The 16,034-nt window shown below is 38.2% G+C and overlaps 1 protein-coding gene across 2 annotated transcripts in view; it reads left to right on the top strand.

The window, feature by feature from the left end:
• Positions 1-16,034, top strand: part of ZFAND3 (zinc finger AN1-type containing 3) — a 320,914-nt gene that overhangs the window by 98,717 nt on the left and 206,163 nt on the right. Inside the window, exons 2-3 of one of the 2 annotated variants that reach the window (XM_053905064.1) lie at positions 7,251-7,291; positions 8,951-8,974. In XM_053905064.1, the coding sequence (XP_053761039.1) occupies positions 7,251-7,291; positions 8,951-8,974 (65 nt within the window). The remainder of the gene's footprint in view (positions 1-7,250; positions 7,292-8,950; positions 8,975-16,034) is intronic. The other variant, XM_053905065.1, reaches the window with a different exon arrangement.

Here is a 16,034-nt window from a genome sequence, read left to right as displayed (position 1 = left end):
CTAAGTTGTTAAATTGAAGTTATCTTTTAAAGTAGTATGACCCATATTGCTACATTCTAGAAATGATCCTCCTTATTAACAACCCCATCTTTTTCTTTGTAATATTCCCTTAAAAAGAAAACTTTGCAGACATTGTCTGAATGATTTAGAGTGATGTGTAACAGTTGAGACAGGCTGGATGCACTGTTGAAAGCCTCCTTTGTCATTGCCAGCTAGAATGTCATCTGTTTGAACTGTCCTTTTTCTTGTTTGCCGGGGATGAGCAAAGAGTGATGATTTAGTAGAGCTGTTTCTTGCTTCCTAGCTGTTGTAGGAAGTTAGACTTTCTGGCTGTAAGTGTACGAGTTGGCACACATATTGTTACTGGCCTTTAATCATCTAATCTTACTTCTAGGCAACTGGAAAGATTTTTAGAGTGGAGAAGGCTTTGTGATTTGATTTTTCCTTCTCTTCCTTCACCTCCCTCTGCCTTCCTTGTTCCCCAACCTCTCCTCCCTCCTCTCTTTCTTATAGATTATTAAAGAAGATTGAACTAGGAAATGTGACTAATTGGTTTTTACAGATCAGTTCTCTTCTTTAAGAAGGAAACCGCATTGGGGTGCCCAGCTGGCTCAGTCAGTCAGAAGGGTGTTTGACTCTTGATCTCAGGGTGGTGAGTTTTAGCCCCAGGTTCAGTGTAGAGATTACTTTAAAAAAAAAAAAAAAAAAAAGGAAATCACTTTGTAGTCTAAATTTTTGTAGTTTTATTGATCCATGCCTAACCTAGAGAAATTTAGGGACCTTAAGATTGGAAGGAAGGGCTTTGGCATGTTTCTGTGCTGGTACCGTTGTTTTCTTTTTGACTCTTTTTAATTTTTTTTTTTTTTTTTTTTTGTGCCTCACTTTCTTCCTCATTGTTGGCCCAAAAATAGTATTATTGTTGAAGGAACATTGATATGGTGACAGTGTTTTTTATTTCCACATTAAAACAAATTTTTAAAAGTTTATTTATTTTGAGAGAGAGGGAGGAGAGGGAGAGAGAGGGAGGGAGGGAGGGAGGGAGAGACTGTGCAGGTGGGAGGGGCAGAAAGGGAGGGAGAGGGAGAGAGTCCCAACCAGGCTCCATGCTGTCAGTGCAGACCCCGACTCGGGGCTTGAACTCACAAAACTGTGAGATCATGACCTGAACCAAAACCAAGAGTTGGCTGCTTAACTGACTGAGTCACCCAGGCACCCCTCCGCATTTATATTAAAATATTTAGTGGGGGAGGACCTGGCATGTATATCTGGGTAGGGAGATACAATAGTGTTATATGGAGGTCAAGAAAATACAAAATGTTTCTAGGATTTTCAAAAATTAGTAATGTTGTTTTAATTCCCCATGACGAATTAATTAGAAGTTAATTGATTCTTCATTAAGAAATTGATATCCTTCAAAATTGGAAAATTTTTTATTTTGGAAGAAAACAGATTAAGATAAGCATTTCTCCCATCAAGCAAAGATTTTAAAGTAATAATACTTAATGCTGGTGAAACTGTATTGAAAAAAGTACTTTCAGATCCTTTTGAGGACAGCGTAAATTGGTAGAACTTATGGTAAGGAATTTGGCAATACTTACTAAAACCATACTTTTTCATCTAGCAATTCTCCTCAGAATCAATTTTAATGAAAGATTTATGACCAAAGATTTATGTCCCCAAATGCTCATTATAGGAATATTTATAACAAAAAATTTGGGCAAAGACTGAACATCCAAAAACTAAGTGAATGACTAAATAAATTATAGGATTAGTATGTACTGGACTATTACAGAGCAACAAACATGGTGTTTGTTTCTTTTTTTAATATTTAATATTTATTTTTGAGAGTGAGTGAGAGAGAGAGCGTGAGTGGGAGAGGGTTAGAGAGAGAGAGGGAGAGACAGAATCTGAAGCAGGCTCTAGGCTTTGAGCTGTCAGCACAGAGCCCGACATGGGGCTGGAACCCACGAACTGGGAGATCATGACCAGAGCTGAAGTTGGATGCCCAGTTAACTGAGCCACCCCTCCAGGCGCCCCCAACAAGCATGTTTTTCAAGAATACGTTATGACATGGGAAATAGTAAACGTAAATACAAAATGAAAATGAAATTTACATTTTTTTATAACACTTTTAAAAGTGAAATATGTGATCTATGCAAAAGAGAGTATGTAATGTGTATGTGTTATAACACCTAATAAAATGCACGCCTATGAACGTACCATACAATTTTACCAACACTGTTCTTAATTATGTATATCCATAGGATAAGAAGGAGTTATTTCATAATGTTAACAATTCTCATTTTGGGGGATTGGATTATCATTGATCTTTAATTTTCACTTAAATGTTTATGTTCTTTTTCTAAACTCTGTACAAGGGTCATGTATTTTCAAAACTAGAAAATATTAAACATTTATTGAAAGGAGAGAAAAATTTAAGCTGGTTTCTTTCCAACTCCATTTCATTGGAAAGAAACTTCTGAAAGTGTCTGCCACCTGTTATCTCCTGAGTGACAAATCATGGCCAGGTACATAGGGTGGCATTATCTCCCAGTTGTAGGTAATACAGTATGACAGAGCTCCTGAGAAATGACAGGCTGACAGCTACAGGAATTGTGGGTGCCCTTTCTTCTAGATAGTGTTGAATGACCTTTACAAAATACATTTTTAAAATCTACTTAGGGTTTCATGTGTCATGCCTTCAGGAAGGGGGATTCATTTCTTCATTTAACAAATATTGGGTACCTATTAAGTACTAGGCAGGAGTGACCAAGAGGGTCATTTGTTAAAAGAAAACAGGAAGAGGGACTGATTTAAATTGGTGGTCAGGTGAAGCCTGAGGAGGTTTGAACCAGGACCTGAGTGACAAGAAAGAGCTAGTCTTACTGTGATTTGAGGGTAGAAGAAACAGCATGGGCAAGAGCTCTACAGCACATTCTAGGAACAGGAAAAAAGGCCAGTGTGGTTGGAATGTGGTAAGTGAAGGTTGCAAAATGGTGAGAAATAAAGAGGGGAGGTAGGCAGAGCAAGACCATGAGGGAACTAAATGGTTTTGGTAAGATGTTTGAATTTTGTATTAAATGCAGTAGGAAATTGTTGGATGGCATTAAGCAAGAAATAGCATGATCTAATTTGCTTTTAAAAGATTACTCATTGCAAAATCATTTTAAGGAATCAAGAGTGGGAATGGAGAGACCACTAAAAAGTCATTTACAATGACCCAGGTATGAGGTAATGGTTGCCAGAGTGGAAGCATTGACAAAGGAGAGGGTAGATAAATTTGAGGTCTGTTTGGAAATAGACCCAGTGGATCTTGCTGAGTACTGTGTATGAGAGACTGCAGGAAAGACGGAAATCAAAGTTGGTTTCTAGAATTTTGACTTGAGCAACTGGAAAGAAGGTGTTGTTATTCATAAAAGTGGATAAAATGCATCAGGCAAGTTTGGGAGTATTGAAAGTTCTAGTTTGAAATGTTGACTCTGAGCTGCATTTTGAGATATCAAATAGGCATTTTAATACATGAGTTTGGAGCAAGGTGAAGAGGTTTGGGATGAGTGCGAACATTTATTTGTGAGTCTATTGTTTAGATACAATATTTAAAGCCATGGGAGAAGTGGAGGTAACAGGGACTGAGTCCTGGGACCTCCAGGTAAAGGTCTTGACATTGGAGGAGGAGCCAGCAAAGGTGGCTAAAAGAGAGCAGTTAGGTGAGGAAAACTAGGTTTGGGGGGGTAAATTTGATCTAGGATCCAAGCAACAAGAAGGCAAAAGTAAAGAGAGTTTCAAGAGGGATGGATCTGGATGAATGCTGTTGAGTGGGAGGCATTGAGATGATCAGAGACCTAACTGTGTATTTGTTTTGTGAGACTGCCATAACAAATTAACACAAATTGGATGACTTAAAACAACAGAGACTTAGGGGAACCTGGGTGGCTCTCTCGGTTAAGCATCTGACTCTCGATTTTGGCTCAGGTCATGATCTTGAGGTTGTGAGTTTGAGCCTGGTGTTGGGCTTCTTGCTACTGACGGCACTGAGCCTGCTTGAGATTCTCTCTCTCCTCTCTCTTTGCTCTTCCCCCACTCTATCTGTCTGTCAAACAATAAATAAACTTAAAAAACAACAATAGAGACTTATTCTCTTAAAGTTCTGGAAGCTGGAAGTCCAAAATCTGGCAGAGCTGCCTTCTCTCTGTGGGGCCCTAGGGAAGAATCCATTCCTTCCCTTTTCCAGCTTCTGTTAGCTGTCCCAGTATTCCTGGGTTTGTGGCCACGTTCCTACAGCTCTACCTCATCTTTATATCATTTTCTCCTCTGTGTGTCTCTCCAGACTCCTTTACCCTTTCTCAGAAATGCTTGTTATATCATTTAGGGCCCACCTGAATAATACAGGGTAAACTCAAAATCTTTAAGTTGTCTGCAAAGACCTTTTTTCCAGATAAAATAAATTCCAAGGATTAGGATTTGTTATCTTTGGATGGCCATTATTCAAGCCACTAATCCTTGGTTTTAGAAACATGGTAGCCTTTGGAGATCTCAATAAGAGCTGTTTCTTTGGAGCAGTGGGACATAAGAGAATCCTGTTTACCTTTCATGTTTGCTATCACATAGAGAACTCTGTTGTCTGTCCCAAGACTGCAAGTTGATCACACTGCTTTTCCATGGGCAGTCGGTAGTCGTATGCCTATGGTTAGCTTCAAGTTTCACATGTCGAACATGAGAAAGGAGAAAAGTTCTCAGAAGCCTCTGCCAGTTCTTTCAAGTTCTGTTTTGCTGACCTGTGTGATCCAAGTTGGCATTACCAGTGGCCATTATTTCTGTAGCCAAAGGTTGGCTTATTTTAGATTTCAGGCATCTCCGTTTTGATTAATAATATCAGTGGCTGTATTATGTCTTTCACAACCTCATTGATAAGCATGTTGCTGGAAAATTCCTATTCAGAAAGTGGAATGGATGTCATTTAAGTAAAATTTAGGTATGGTGGGTATTTTAAATAAATTCTCTGAAAAGAATAGGGGATGCAGAGAAAAATGCTATTTTGCCATTTTTTTCCTTAACCAGTTTTGTGAAACACAAACGGTAACACTGCACACTTGGTGCCGAGCTGCCCTCAGTGGTTCTTTGCAGGCGTTCCATGATACCTGCTGGATGTGGGGGGCAGCAGAAGTGATAAACAAATTACCTCTTGCTTTCAGTGCTGCTGCATGGACAAAGATAGTGACCATATCTGGAAGAGCCCTGCTTTCCTGGGGGGAATTTCTGGTAACAAAGATATTCTTTCATCCTCAGTTCTCTTTCAGTTGGAACTGAAATAACTGTCAGTCAAGGTTGCTTCCCTGCACATACTTGTGTATGTATATTCGGAGGGGAAGTCAGGGATTGGGCTTTATCCTGATGGAAGGCTCTGCTTTCTCAGGGAGCTGACTCGATTACCATACATTCAGTCTTTACTCATGGGACCATTTTCCCAAACGACCAGAGTGCTGACTTGGGAATTATGTGTACTCTTCTGCTTCTGTATTGGGGGCAGAGGCCTTAATTTGGGTGAAAAGAACACAGGCTTTGGAGTTAGGCAGACCAGGGTCATCCACTTGTTCTGTAACCTTTGGCAAGTTATATACCCTCTGGAAGGCTCCCTTTCCTCGTTTGGTAAAGTGGGTTGAAGGCATCTGGTATGCTTACCACATGTAGGTAATATAATAAATGTTAGATTCCACTCTTAATAACATCTTTTCATCTCTTTGTTCATTTTTATTCATTTAGTGATAGTTAAGATTTCCTTACTGCCTTTGATGTCTTTATATTAAGCAGAATTCTAAAGAAAGATCCTCCAGTTGACGTAGCATCTCTTTTGGGAAATAGAAGCAATGACTTCCCCACCCCCACCCCAATTTTGTCATCCTGTGACAGTTACTTACCCTTAGGTCTTGGGTTCCAGTACATAGGGAAACCTTCATAGCCATCAGGGAATACTTCCTGAGGGAGGCTTTCATTAATTATAAACTTTACTAGGAAGGGCAGAAGAAAGTTGGCTTATTCTGTGTAGGAGCAGCTCTGGGCAAAGACTAAGATTTTGGGAGGGGTGTTGCTGGGGAATGAGGCTGTAGATAGGTCAGCTTATATCCAACAGAGAGTATTGTAGGAGGTTTTTGGAAGATGGCTGTAGGAATGAGTGCACTTGGGAGAGAATCAGGAAGGGAAACAGCGATGAGAAGAACTTCATAGACAAGTTATTGATTGCCCGCCCTGTTGTGCCTGGGATGCTGTGTGGTACCAGGTGCTGTGTTATGCTGTGAACCAAGGATGGCCTTTGGCATTGGCTCAGGCCCAAGGTCATTTATTTTCTCTGCCGTTTCCTAATTCTGTGACCTTGGGCAAATGCTAGCTGGTCAAATGGAGATGAGACTGTCCTTGATTTCCTAAGATCCCTCAATTTAATAACACCATGGAGGAGGTGGTAGGAATATTTCATTAATTTAGTCATCATTTGTAGCCAATCATATGATGATTCCTGATTCTAGACATTTTAATGTGATTTTTTTTAAAGTGCATTTTTAGAAGCAAGCAATATGGTAATACCTATCTCACAGATATTGGGTTTATTAATAAGATAATGTGTTTAGTGTCCATCAGAGTTAGTGTTCAGTGAATTGTAGCCATTATTAACAGATGAAAGGACATGAAAAATAATTTGGTAACATCTTAAGAAAGAATTTTAAACTACAGGGTCATAATGTGACCAGGATCTGAAATAGGACTAGAATGAAAGGAAAGAAGAGGACATAAAAATTTAAGTAATGTTATGGAGATAAATAAATATATATCTGGGGAGAAAGTTTTACTCCTTTAGAGACAAAAGTTTCATTGTCTGTAGTGATAATTTTGTGGTATATGTTCCAGTGTGAACAGACGGAAAGTGGTAATCTTGTGGGACAAATTGACTCCTGTGTCATCTTCTGGGCGTGTTAGAGTAATTCTGAACTTGCTGCTACTTAATTTCTGAGTTTTGCTAATCACAAAAAACAAAGCATTGGTTAACTCACTGATAATAAAGTATCATATTTTGTTTTTGTTGTTTTGTTTGTTTTGTCTCCTTGTGGGAGAGGGTGGTTAGTTTATTAGTTTATTAGTTTATTAGTTCAGTTGCCTGGCCAGGGGATTCTTGCTTACATTTCAAACATCTTTATGTTTTCATTAGAGTAATACTGAATTTTTAGCTCTTCTTTCTTTTCTTTCTTTTTTTTTTGCCCCAGGTCCAGCAAGACTATGAACCTCTGTTCCAAATGCTTTGCTGGTAAGTGCAGAAAAAAGGTTTTTAATTTATTTTTATTTTTCTTTTTTGATTGTTTTTAAGATGATCTAAATTATTTGGCCGCCTTTTGTGTTTATGCATGGGGTTTTGTTTTCTTTGCTGGTGTGTGAAAGCAGATTCTCCTTACCAAGATGCTTCATATATTTGTTAGGATTATTAAAATAGCCTTCCCTGAGTGAAATGAAATCATCTGTGTACTTGCACCAAGCTTTCCATAGTTTACAGTTGTTGATGTATAGTGGAACTGTAAAATCTTGTGTTGTTGTAGGGTAATACATGTTCATCTCTGATCTTGACTTGAAATTCTGCTTTTGCCAGTGAGCATATAAGAGAAAGGATACTTTCATGTTGGAGTCAGGAAGAAAATCATGCCGAATTAGCCCTTTCTAATCCCGTCCCTTATTGAAATCACTTTGGGCAAAGCACTTAATCTCTTTAGACCTTAGAGTTGTCATTTTTAACATGAAGGGCTTGGGACTTGATGTTTGCCAAGGTCCTTTTCCAGCCCCCAAATGCTATTTGGTTGACTCCTTAAATTATGACTCCTTCATGAACTTAAACCTTCATTTTTTAAAGAATTTCATATTTGATGATCTTAATAAAATACCTGAGTCTTTACTAACTGAGAGATGTTTAACTTTCCTTTTCTACTCATTCTGTCGTAGGTAAAGCTGGATGCTAGTTAAAGTGCTAAGGACAGACTTTGAACAGTAATATATAGCAATAGGGAAGAGTTCAGTTTGAACACAACTTTTATTCATGCAGAAGTGACTGGCATTTTAAATGGAGAATGAGGGAATAAGGAGGGGTTGCTCACTTGGCTTAGTAGTCCGGGAAGTGAAAAATCACAAAGGGTTTGTCGGTGTAAATGATGACTAGGTTGGTTGTATCTATTAGCAGACTGTCTGGAAGTTAGGATCCTGCCCTCCTACTGAGATTGAGAGACTGAGGCCCTATCCTTTCTAATGTTTATATTTTAAAGAAATGTTTTTCATGTCCTTGACAGGGATTCCTGAGATGTAGGAGATGCATACGCATCTCAGAGGGACAGAGGAAGAATTTACAGTTGTAAAAAACTCTTTTCAGTAAATGGTCTAAGATAGGATGTTCAGAGGCCTGTAGTCAGGTGTTACAGCTAATAAAATCTTAAATTCTTTAGGCAGCCTTGAGCTTTCTTAGGCAGGCACTTTAAGAGGGACTGGGGTCATCCTAGGGATGGGGTCTTGATTAGAAACTGTGTTAGTGTTTGTTTAAATATTTTAATGTTTGGGGAGGGGGTGGAGTCTGTAGTTTTTATAAGCTGAGATTGAGTTCTAGTTGAGCAGAGGGCTCAGATGAGCCTGCTAGAGATTGGCCAAGGAGAGAATTTTTGTCAGTTTTCACCTTCTATTCATTATGTTATTTAGGCTTTAGTCATTTACATTTATGCCTAAGCTAGGGGATTGGTGGGAGGGAGTTGCAGGGCCCAGGGTTGGGGAAGGTACTTTATATCTGTTAAAAGTTTGGAATTTGTCAAATACTTTAGGTCTTTAAAAGAAAAAAAAAAATACTGGTAAGTTTGGTTTTATCCAACTTTTAATAGTATCTCTGCCATTAAATGAATGTATTCTGCTCTTTTTACTTATATGTCTACAATTACAGATATGAAGAACTACTTCCTCATTGGTGAGAGTTTAAATTTTATGGTAAAGATGAAAGTAGCAATGAGACAGAATGTATATTAGATTGATGACTGTCTCCATATATTGCTAGCTTCCCCTTACAATTCAGTAAAGAGTGGCTTTGGGAGAAAGGGCTCATGTCAAATCAAGAACTGTCTCTTGTCCCTAACTAAATATAAAATTTTAGAAATTATCACCTATGGTCTTTGCATTTCTTTGTACTTGTTACAGTTTTATTTTTTATGGTTATAATTGTTTATTGTCTCTCTGGTGATTTGTGTACATTTACTCTTTATACAGCTTTGTCATTTTTGCTTTTAAAAATATTAAGGGTATTTTCAAGTGCGTAAAGAAAATAATCTTTTTCCTTCTTTATCCCCATATTCTTAATGTCTTCAATGTCATTTGACATCATTTGAAAGGAATGATTAGTAACACACTGCTTGCGGAAGTAGCATTTGGTGTTCTTTTTGAAGTACAGGAAAAAAGTCACTGAAGTTTACAATATATTTGTGGATTTCATTCCTGAATGAAAGTAGAGTGTAGAGGCATGAGATGTATAGAACAACAAGAAGATTATTTTGGTCAAAGCCACTGTGATTTTCAATACTCTTTTAAAGTGTACCATGAAGTATACAATGTACTTTTAAAAGATGGAAAAATTACTTTAAAAACAGCTGTTGTGTCCCATTAGGGACACATTTATTTTGCTTTTCAAAATAAATCTATGTGGTGGAAAAGTGAGTGAGTTTGTTGGAACTTGTTTACGTAAAATTGGAGTAAAAACATGTTTAAAATCTTGTTGAACTAGATTACCAAGTTAGGAACTGTGGGTGCCGGTTTAAAGCTCACTTTGATGACTGTTTGCTTCCATTGAAATATTCTGCCAAATGGTGAGCACTTGCCCTAGTAACTACTACTGCTTCAGATCCCCCAAACCCCCCCCCCCCTTTTTTTTTTTTTATAAAAGACTCCTGGGCTGTTTGAGGGAAAGAACATGAGTGTATGCAAAGTCAGAGTTACTAAAAAACCATTGAATTGTTAATTTTGCAGGTAAATTATATGCAAATAATAGTGTTTCTCCATATTGTTAGAATAAGAAATGTATATCCAAGCTGGCTGGATTTGCTGTTCTTAACAAGCTTACAGCTTAACCAAAATTCGTCTCTTTGAAATGGGAAGATACGGTTTTTATTTTTATTTTTTGACATCTAGATTCCTGGTTTGGCATGGCTGAAATCATTTTAGGCCATTTGGAGTCACCCCCAGCCCCCAAAATGTGCAGTATGCTACTTTGTTAGCCTTAAAGTGCCTTTGACCTGAAGACCCTTATCATCCCAAGATTTGTGCCAGAATCACTATGGTATTTAAAGGAAATATTCTGGGAAGGCACTAAGAAATGATTGACTGTAGTGTTATGATTTGAGGTACAGTGGATTGGAAACATTCTCCTGGGTTCTCTTTACCTGAGGTTATTATTTATAGTCTTAAAAAAAAAAAAACAGGAGAAGTTAATTTTATCATAGTATATATTTTTTCCATTCCCATAAGTATTTGTTGTTTTCCTACTTTATTGTCCATCCCCCTTTTACGTGTTATTTTTTTTCTTCAAATCACAATTTTGAATATTTGTTTGAAAATGTGAATATATCTCTCTTTTAAGACTAAGACTGTTCTGTGAGCAGAAACCAGAGACATCTGCAGTTTGGATAAGGAATTCTCCCACCTTTGAGTTGATATATTATCCTTCCAGTTGTGTGTTAGTTATTTTTGTATTATCTCTAAAAAAAGATTTATTTAACAGATTTGCAGTTTATTTGAAGTTATGGAAAGAATGTCTAAACTATTGAAAAGGGTGGTATTTAAGCACCCTTGAACTTAAGTTATCATTTGATCTTGGCACACAGATCTTTGTAATTTATATAACTATTGAGCATGTTTTTTGGTCTAATTTTGGCTTTTCTATCCCCTTGATAATATTCTAAAATATTCTTTCATACTGTCCTTTTAGTAAACATTTTTATATTGTTGTTTGACTTTACCAAAAAAATTGGTAAATGTAATTTCTATAATAGCCACAAAATTTCATGATACGGTATTTGTAGTTACGTTATGGTGAATAAACACTTACTGGTTGAAACAATACTTTCTAATGCACTTTTTCAAAACTGGTGTTGTGATTCATTTGTGGTTAGAGAAATCAATTCAATGGGTCATGACTACATTTAAAAAATTGCCTAGAGGGGCGCCTGGGTGGCTCAGTCGGTTGGGCGGCCGACTTCGGCTCGGGTCATGATCTCGCGGTCCGTGAGTTCGAGCCCCGCGTCAGGCTCTGTGCTGACAGCTCAGAGCCTGGAGCCTGTTTCGGATTCTGTGTCTCCCTCTCTCTGACCCTCCCCGTTCATGCTCTGTCTCTCTCTGTCTCAAAAATAAATAAACGTTAAAAAAAATATATTAAAAAAAAATTGACTAGAATAGGAAATAATCAGTGCATCACAAATATTAAGGGCAAGTATTGTTTTGTGAAACCTTTGTTTGAGTTACATATGTAAATGAAAATAGTGCGTAATAGGTTGTGATGTAAATATATATTACCAGGGTTATGATTTAAAAACCACTGTGGTTTAAAAATCACTGAATTGCAGAAATTCACTAGAAAGTCATTGAATTATTTGAGATCCCATTTTCTTTGGAAAATAGTACATATTTCTTTTCTGTCTTTAGGCAAAACATTAACCAGTTGATTTTTTTTGTGACCTTTGTCTACTCTGAGCTCTTGAATAGTTTGAATTACATGATTTTCTGTATGTAAGCATGAACTAACCTGATTGCTCCTAGGTTAAAATATATATGAAAAGTCAAGCATAGCACCTAAAGGGTGCCTCTTACAAAGGTAAAAATGACCTTTGGTTATGGTATCATTTATTTTCTGTTTGAGTGCAAACCCAGTTTATGAATTTGTGAGTTGGATACTAAACTGGCCTTTGATATTTTGGGACATTTGGTACCTCATTCACAAAGACCTCTTGTATTACCATATTAGCAATGCTTTTCGCAGAATGTTTTTGCTAAATAAAAGTATGGGTGAGAAAAGAAGCAGGATGGCCACAAGTGGGGAAGGCAGAATTTTTTTACATTTTTCTATTAAAAAAATTAAAAAAAAATTTTTTTTAATGTTTATTTCTGAGACAGAGACGGAACATGAGTGGGGCAGGGGCAGAGAGAGAGAGAGAGGGAGACACAACATCAGAAGTAGACTCTAGGCTCTGAGCTGTCAGCACAGAGCCTGACGCCGGGCTCGAAGTCACAAACCATGAGATCATGACCTGAGCCAAAGTCGGTGGCTCAACTGACTGAGCCACCCAGGAGGCCCCCCCCAGTTTTTTTTTTAACATTTATACATTTTTTGAGAGACAGAGAGTGACAGTGTGAGCAGGGGAAGGACAGAGAGAGAGAGGGAGACACAGAATCCAAAGCAGGCTCCAGGCTCTGAGCTGTCAGCACAGATCCCGACGCGGGGCTCGAACTCACAGATGGTGAGATCATGACCTGAGCTGCAGTCAGACGCTTAACCGACTGAGTCACCCAGGCGCCCTCAAAAAGTAATACTTTTAATAAAAAGCAGAAACAAACTCAAATACAGAGAACAAACTGGTGATTGTCAGAGGGGAGAGGGTAGGGATATAGGCATAATGAATAAAGGGGAGTGGGAGGTACAGGCTTCCAGGTATGTAATGAGTAAGTCACAAGGATGAAAGGTACAGCATAGGGAATGTAGTCAGTGATATTACAGTAGCATTGTATGGTGACAGTTTGTAGCTACATTTATGATGAGTATAGGTATAACTTGTCTAATCACTGAGGCTTATACCTGAAACTAATGTAACATTGTGTGTCAACTATAATAAGAAAGTAAAAATACTTTGTAAAAAGTTTATTTTGAGAGAGAGTGCATGTGTGCAAGTGGGGGAGAGGGGGGAAGAGACAGAGAATCCCATGGAGGCTCCACACAGTCAGTGCAGAGCCCGATGTGGGGCTCCATCTCATGAACTGTGAGGTCATGACCCAAGCAGAAACCAAGAGTTGGACCTTAACTGACTGAGCCACCCAAAAGAATAGTTTTAATGCATTACTATATCAATTTACAGAAAGGGACAAGAATAGAAGAACTAACGCATAAGGGATGTCTTGTCAGTTGAAGATGAATTAAAATTATAGATAAAACATTTCTTAAATTATAAGCTAATGGTGAAGTTAAGTTTTTGAAAATTCATTTTGGTGTGACTTTTCACATACCTGTATTTCTTAGTGGGAAGATAGTTAAGCTAAGTTTATTTTTGTTTCATGGTTACTTGTGTACTGTGCCTCGTTACTGATAAAGAATATTGCAATGAATAAAATAATACCTGTCATATAAGAAGCATAGTCTATTTATTTATTTATTTTTTAATGTTTTATTTATTTTTGAGACAGAGATGGAGCGTAAACAGGGGAGGGGCAGAGAGAGAGGGAGACACAGAATCCGAAACAGGCTCCAGGCTCTGAGCTGTCAGCACAGAGCCCGACGCGGGGCTTGAACTCACGAACCGTGAGATCATGACCTGAGCCAAAGTCGGACGCTCAACCGACTGAGCCACCCAGGTGCTCATATATATAATTATATATAATTAATATATTTTTGTTACAGGTTTTGTCGGCTGGGAGAAAACTACTCTGTACAGTACTTTCATTTTCACTTTTATTATTTCTTGATTTTGTCATATAGTTACTGTTTTCAATTCAAAATGGACTTTGGGGAGGCTTTAAGTGATTGAAATAGCCTAAGTATTCAAGCAGGATTTCATTTTCCTCATTGTTGCTTACTTTGTATCCAATTTGGAAATTATCAGGCTTGTTCGTTGCTGTCAAATTTTCTACGTAAATCAAAAATTATTATTGAGTAATAGAGTTACCTAATTTATACTCTTAACATGCCATTAGTTTGGGATTTTTGTTTTCCCTTTCAAAAATAACAGGGACATTAATTAAATGCCGATTGAGAAGACTACAAAGCAGTATATGTAGTGTTCTGTTTTTAATTAGACTACATATAATTTATTTTTACTGAAGTATAGTTGACACCGATGTTACATTAGTTTCAGGTGTGCAACACAGTGATTCAGCAAGTCTGTATGTTAAGCTCTGCTCACCACAAGTGTAGCTACCATTTGTCACCATACGACACTATTTCTGTATCATTGACTGTATTTCCTATGCTGTACTTTTCACCTTCATAACTTATTCTGTACCTGGAAGCCTATACCTCCCACTTTCCTTCACTCATTTTGTCCATACCCCTGCTTTTCCTTCTGGCAACCACCAGTTTGTTGTCTGTATATATGGCTCTGTTTCTGCTTTTTTGTTCATTTGTTTCAATCTTTAGATTCCACATATAAGTGAAATCATACAGTGTTTTGTCTTTTACTGATGATTTTTTTTGAAGAAAACACACAAAATTATGTATATATTTATATAATAACATGACATGTTTATGTTTATGGCTGGGACAGTTGAGGAAACTATACATGGATGTTTTGCATTTTCTCCCTTCCCACACAGACTTTATACTAAGGAAGACAGCATGAGGAAACGGAGCAAGAAACACAAAAATTATATACAAGTGACAGTCAAGGAGTCTGGGGCCCAGGGAATCCAGGGATCCTGCTCTCTATTCCTTCTTCACCAGCTTTCTCCTATCCAATCTGATAGCTTGAAAAGTGAATGGCCAGTCAGGAAGAAGCATACACACCCGCTGTCACCCCACACATGTATCAACAGGTTCATGGTCATTCTCATCGGGCCCAATGTTTGATGTATCTGAATTTGTGAGGTGAGAGGACGAGAGAGGATTATATATCTTACCCTCTTGAATGGTTAGTTCTCACTCCTGCCATCCTAATTAGCAGTAGGATTCAGGCCAGACTAGTGATACATAGGATGAAGGTGCTGGCCACCTGCACCCCTCTTTTCCATTTGCTCATGGATTCACATTGCTGCTTCTCCTCATCCCATAGGAGTCAAGGAGTCAAGTTACTGAGCTCTAGGAAGGCAGAGATTTCTCAATGTTCCCTTTCTCTCTCCCGGACCACCTGACACCACCCCCCCCCCCCCTTCTTCCAAGGTGAATCATCTCCTAGGGACCTGCTGCTCCAGCCCTGCCATAATACCAAAGCCCAGAGGCTTGCTCAATGTGTCCCTTTTCTTCTGATCTCCTTAACAATACACCTGGCATCTGATTACATCTGAAATGTGGGACTCCACCACATGTGTGTGACTAAGCATGTGTCCTCAGGCCCACAGGTTGGCTGCCGGAGCAATTTTTAGCAGTAAAGGCCAGGAAAGTGGGCGAGGGCAAGATGCTTCTAGAAGCTAGCTTCTTAGAACTTTTTCCTTGATGCTGAAAACCATGATATTTATGAGGCCCTCTTGCTCGAATATATAGCCCCCAAGTCTCAACTTTTTCTCTCCCCATTTAGTCTTCAGATGGTTCCCATCTGTAGGCTCACCCACAGGCTTTCCTCACTTAGTTTTACCATGAATGGCATGGTTTGTTTGTTTTTTTTCAGCTGGCAGTTATACAATTTTGAAATTAGAATCAGTCTTATCTATATTCAACTCTTTTACAAATGAGGAAATAGAAACCCATAGAGGTTAAATGACTTTACCAAGGTTACACATCAGTTTTACAAAGATGCAGTGCAGCTGGAACCCAGATATCGGCTCTAAACCTAGTGCTCTTTCCACTGTCCCATGATACTTTCAAAAGCATGCTAGAAGAGAAAGAAAGTGCCCGTTTCATGTAAATGATGCAGGGAAAACTGCAAGAGACACTTAGTAAGGGAGGTTAGGTGGGCATTGTAGTTTTAGGCAAGCAAATGAGTTTTTCTTTTTGAGGATTCTCTAAACCTGCCATAATGGAAATATGAAGCAATAGCAGCCTAAGAGGAAAAAAAACAAAAACAAAACATGTAGAAGCAGAGAAAGCAGATATTATTCAGTCTGCCTTTCCCAGCATTGTCAGGTTG

This window comes from Panthera pardus, unplaced genomic scaffold (assembly GCF_024362965.1).
Source record: "Panthera pardus isolate Hobbes unplaced genomic scaffold, ASM2436296v1 HiC_scaffold_17, whole genome shotgun sequence".
In the NCBI taxonomy this organism is placed as follows: Eukaryota; Metazoa; Chordata; class Mammalia; order Carnivora; family Felidae; genus Panthera; species Panthera pardus.
The sequence above is the reverse complement of the archived record's forward strand: the minus strand, read 5'-3'. Positions and strand labels throughout refer to the sequence as shown.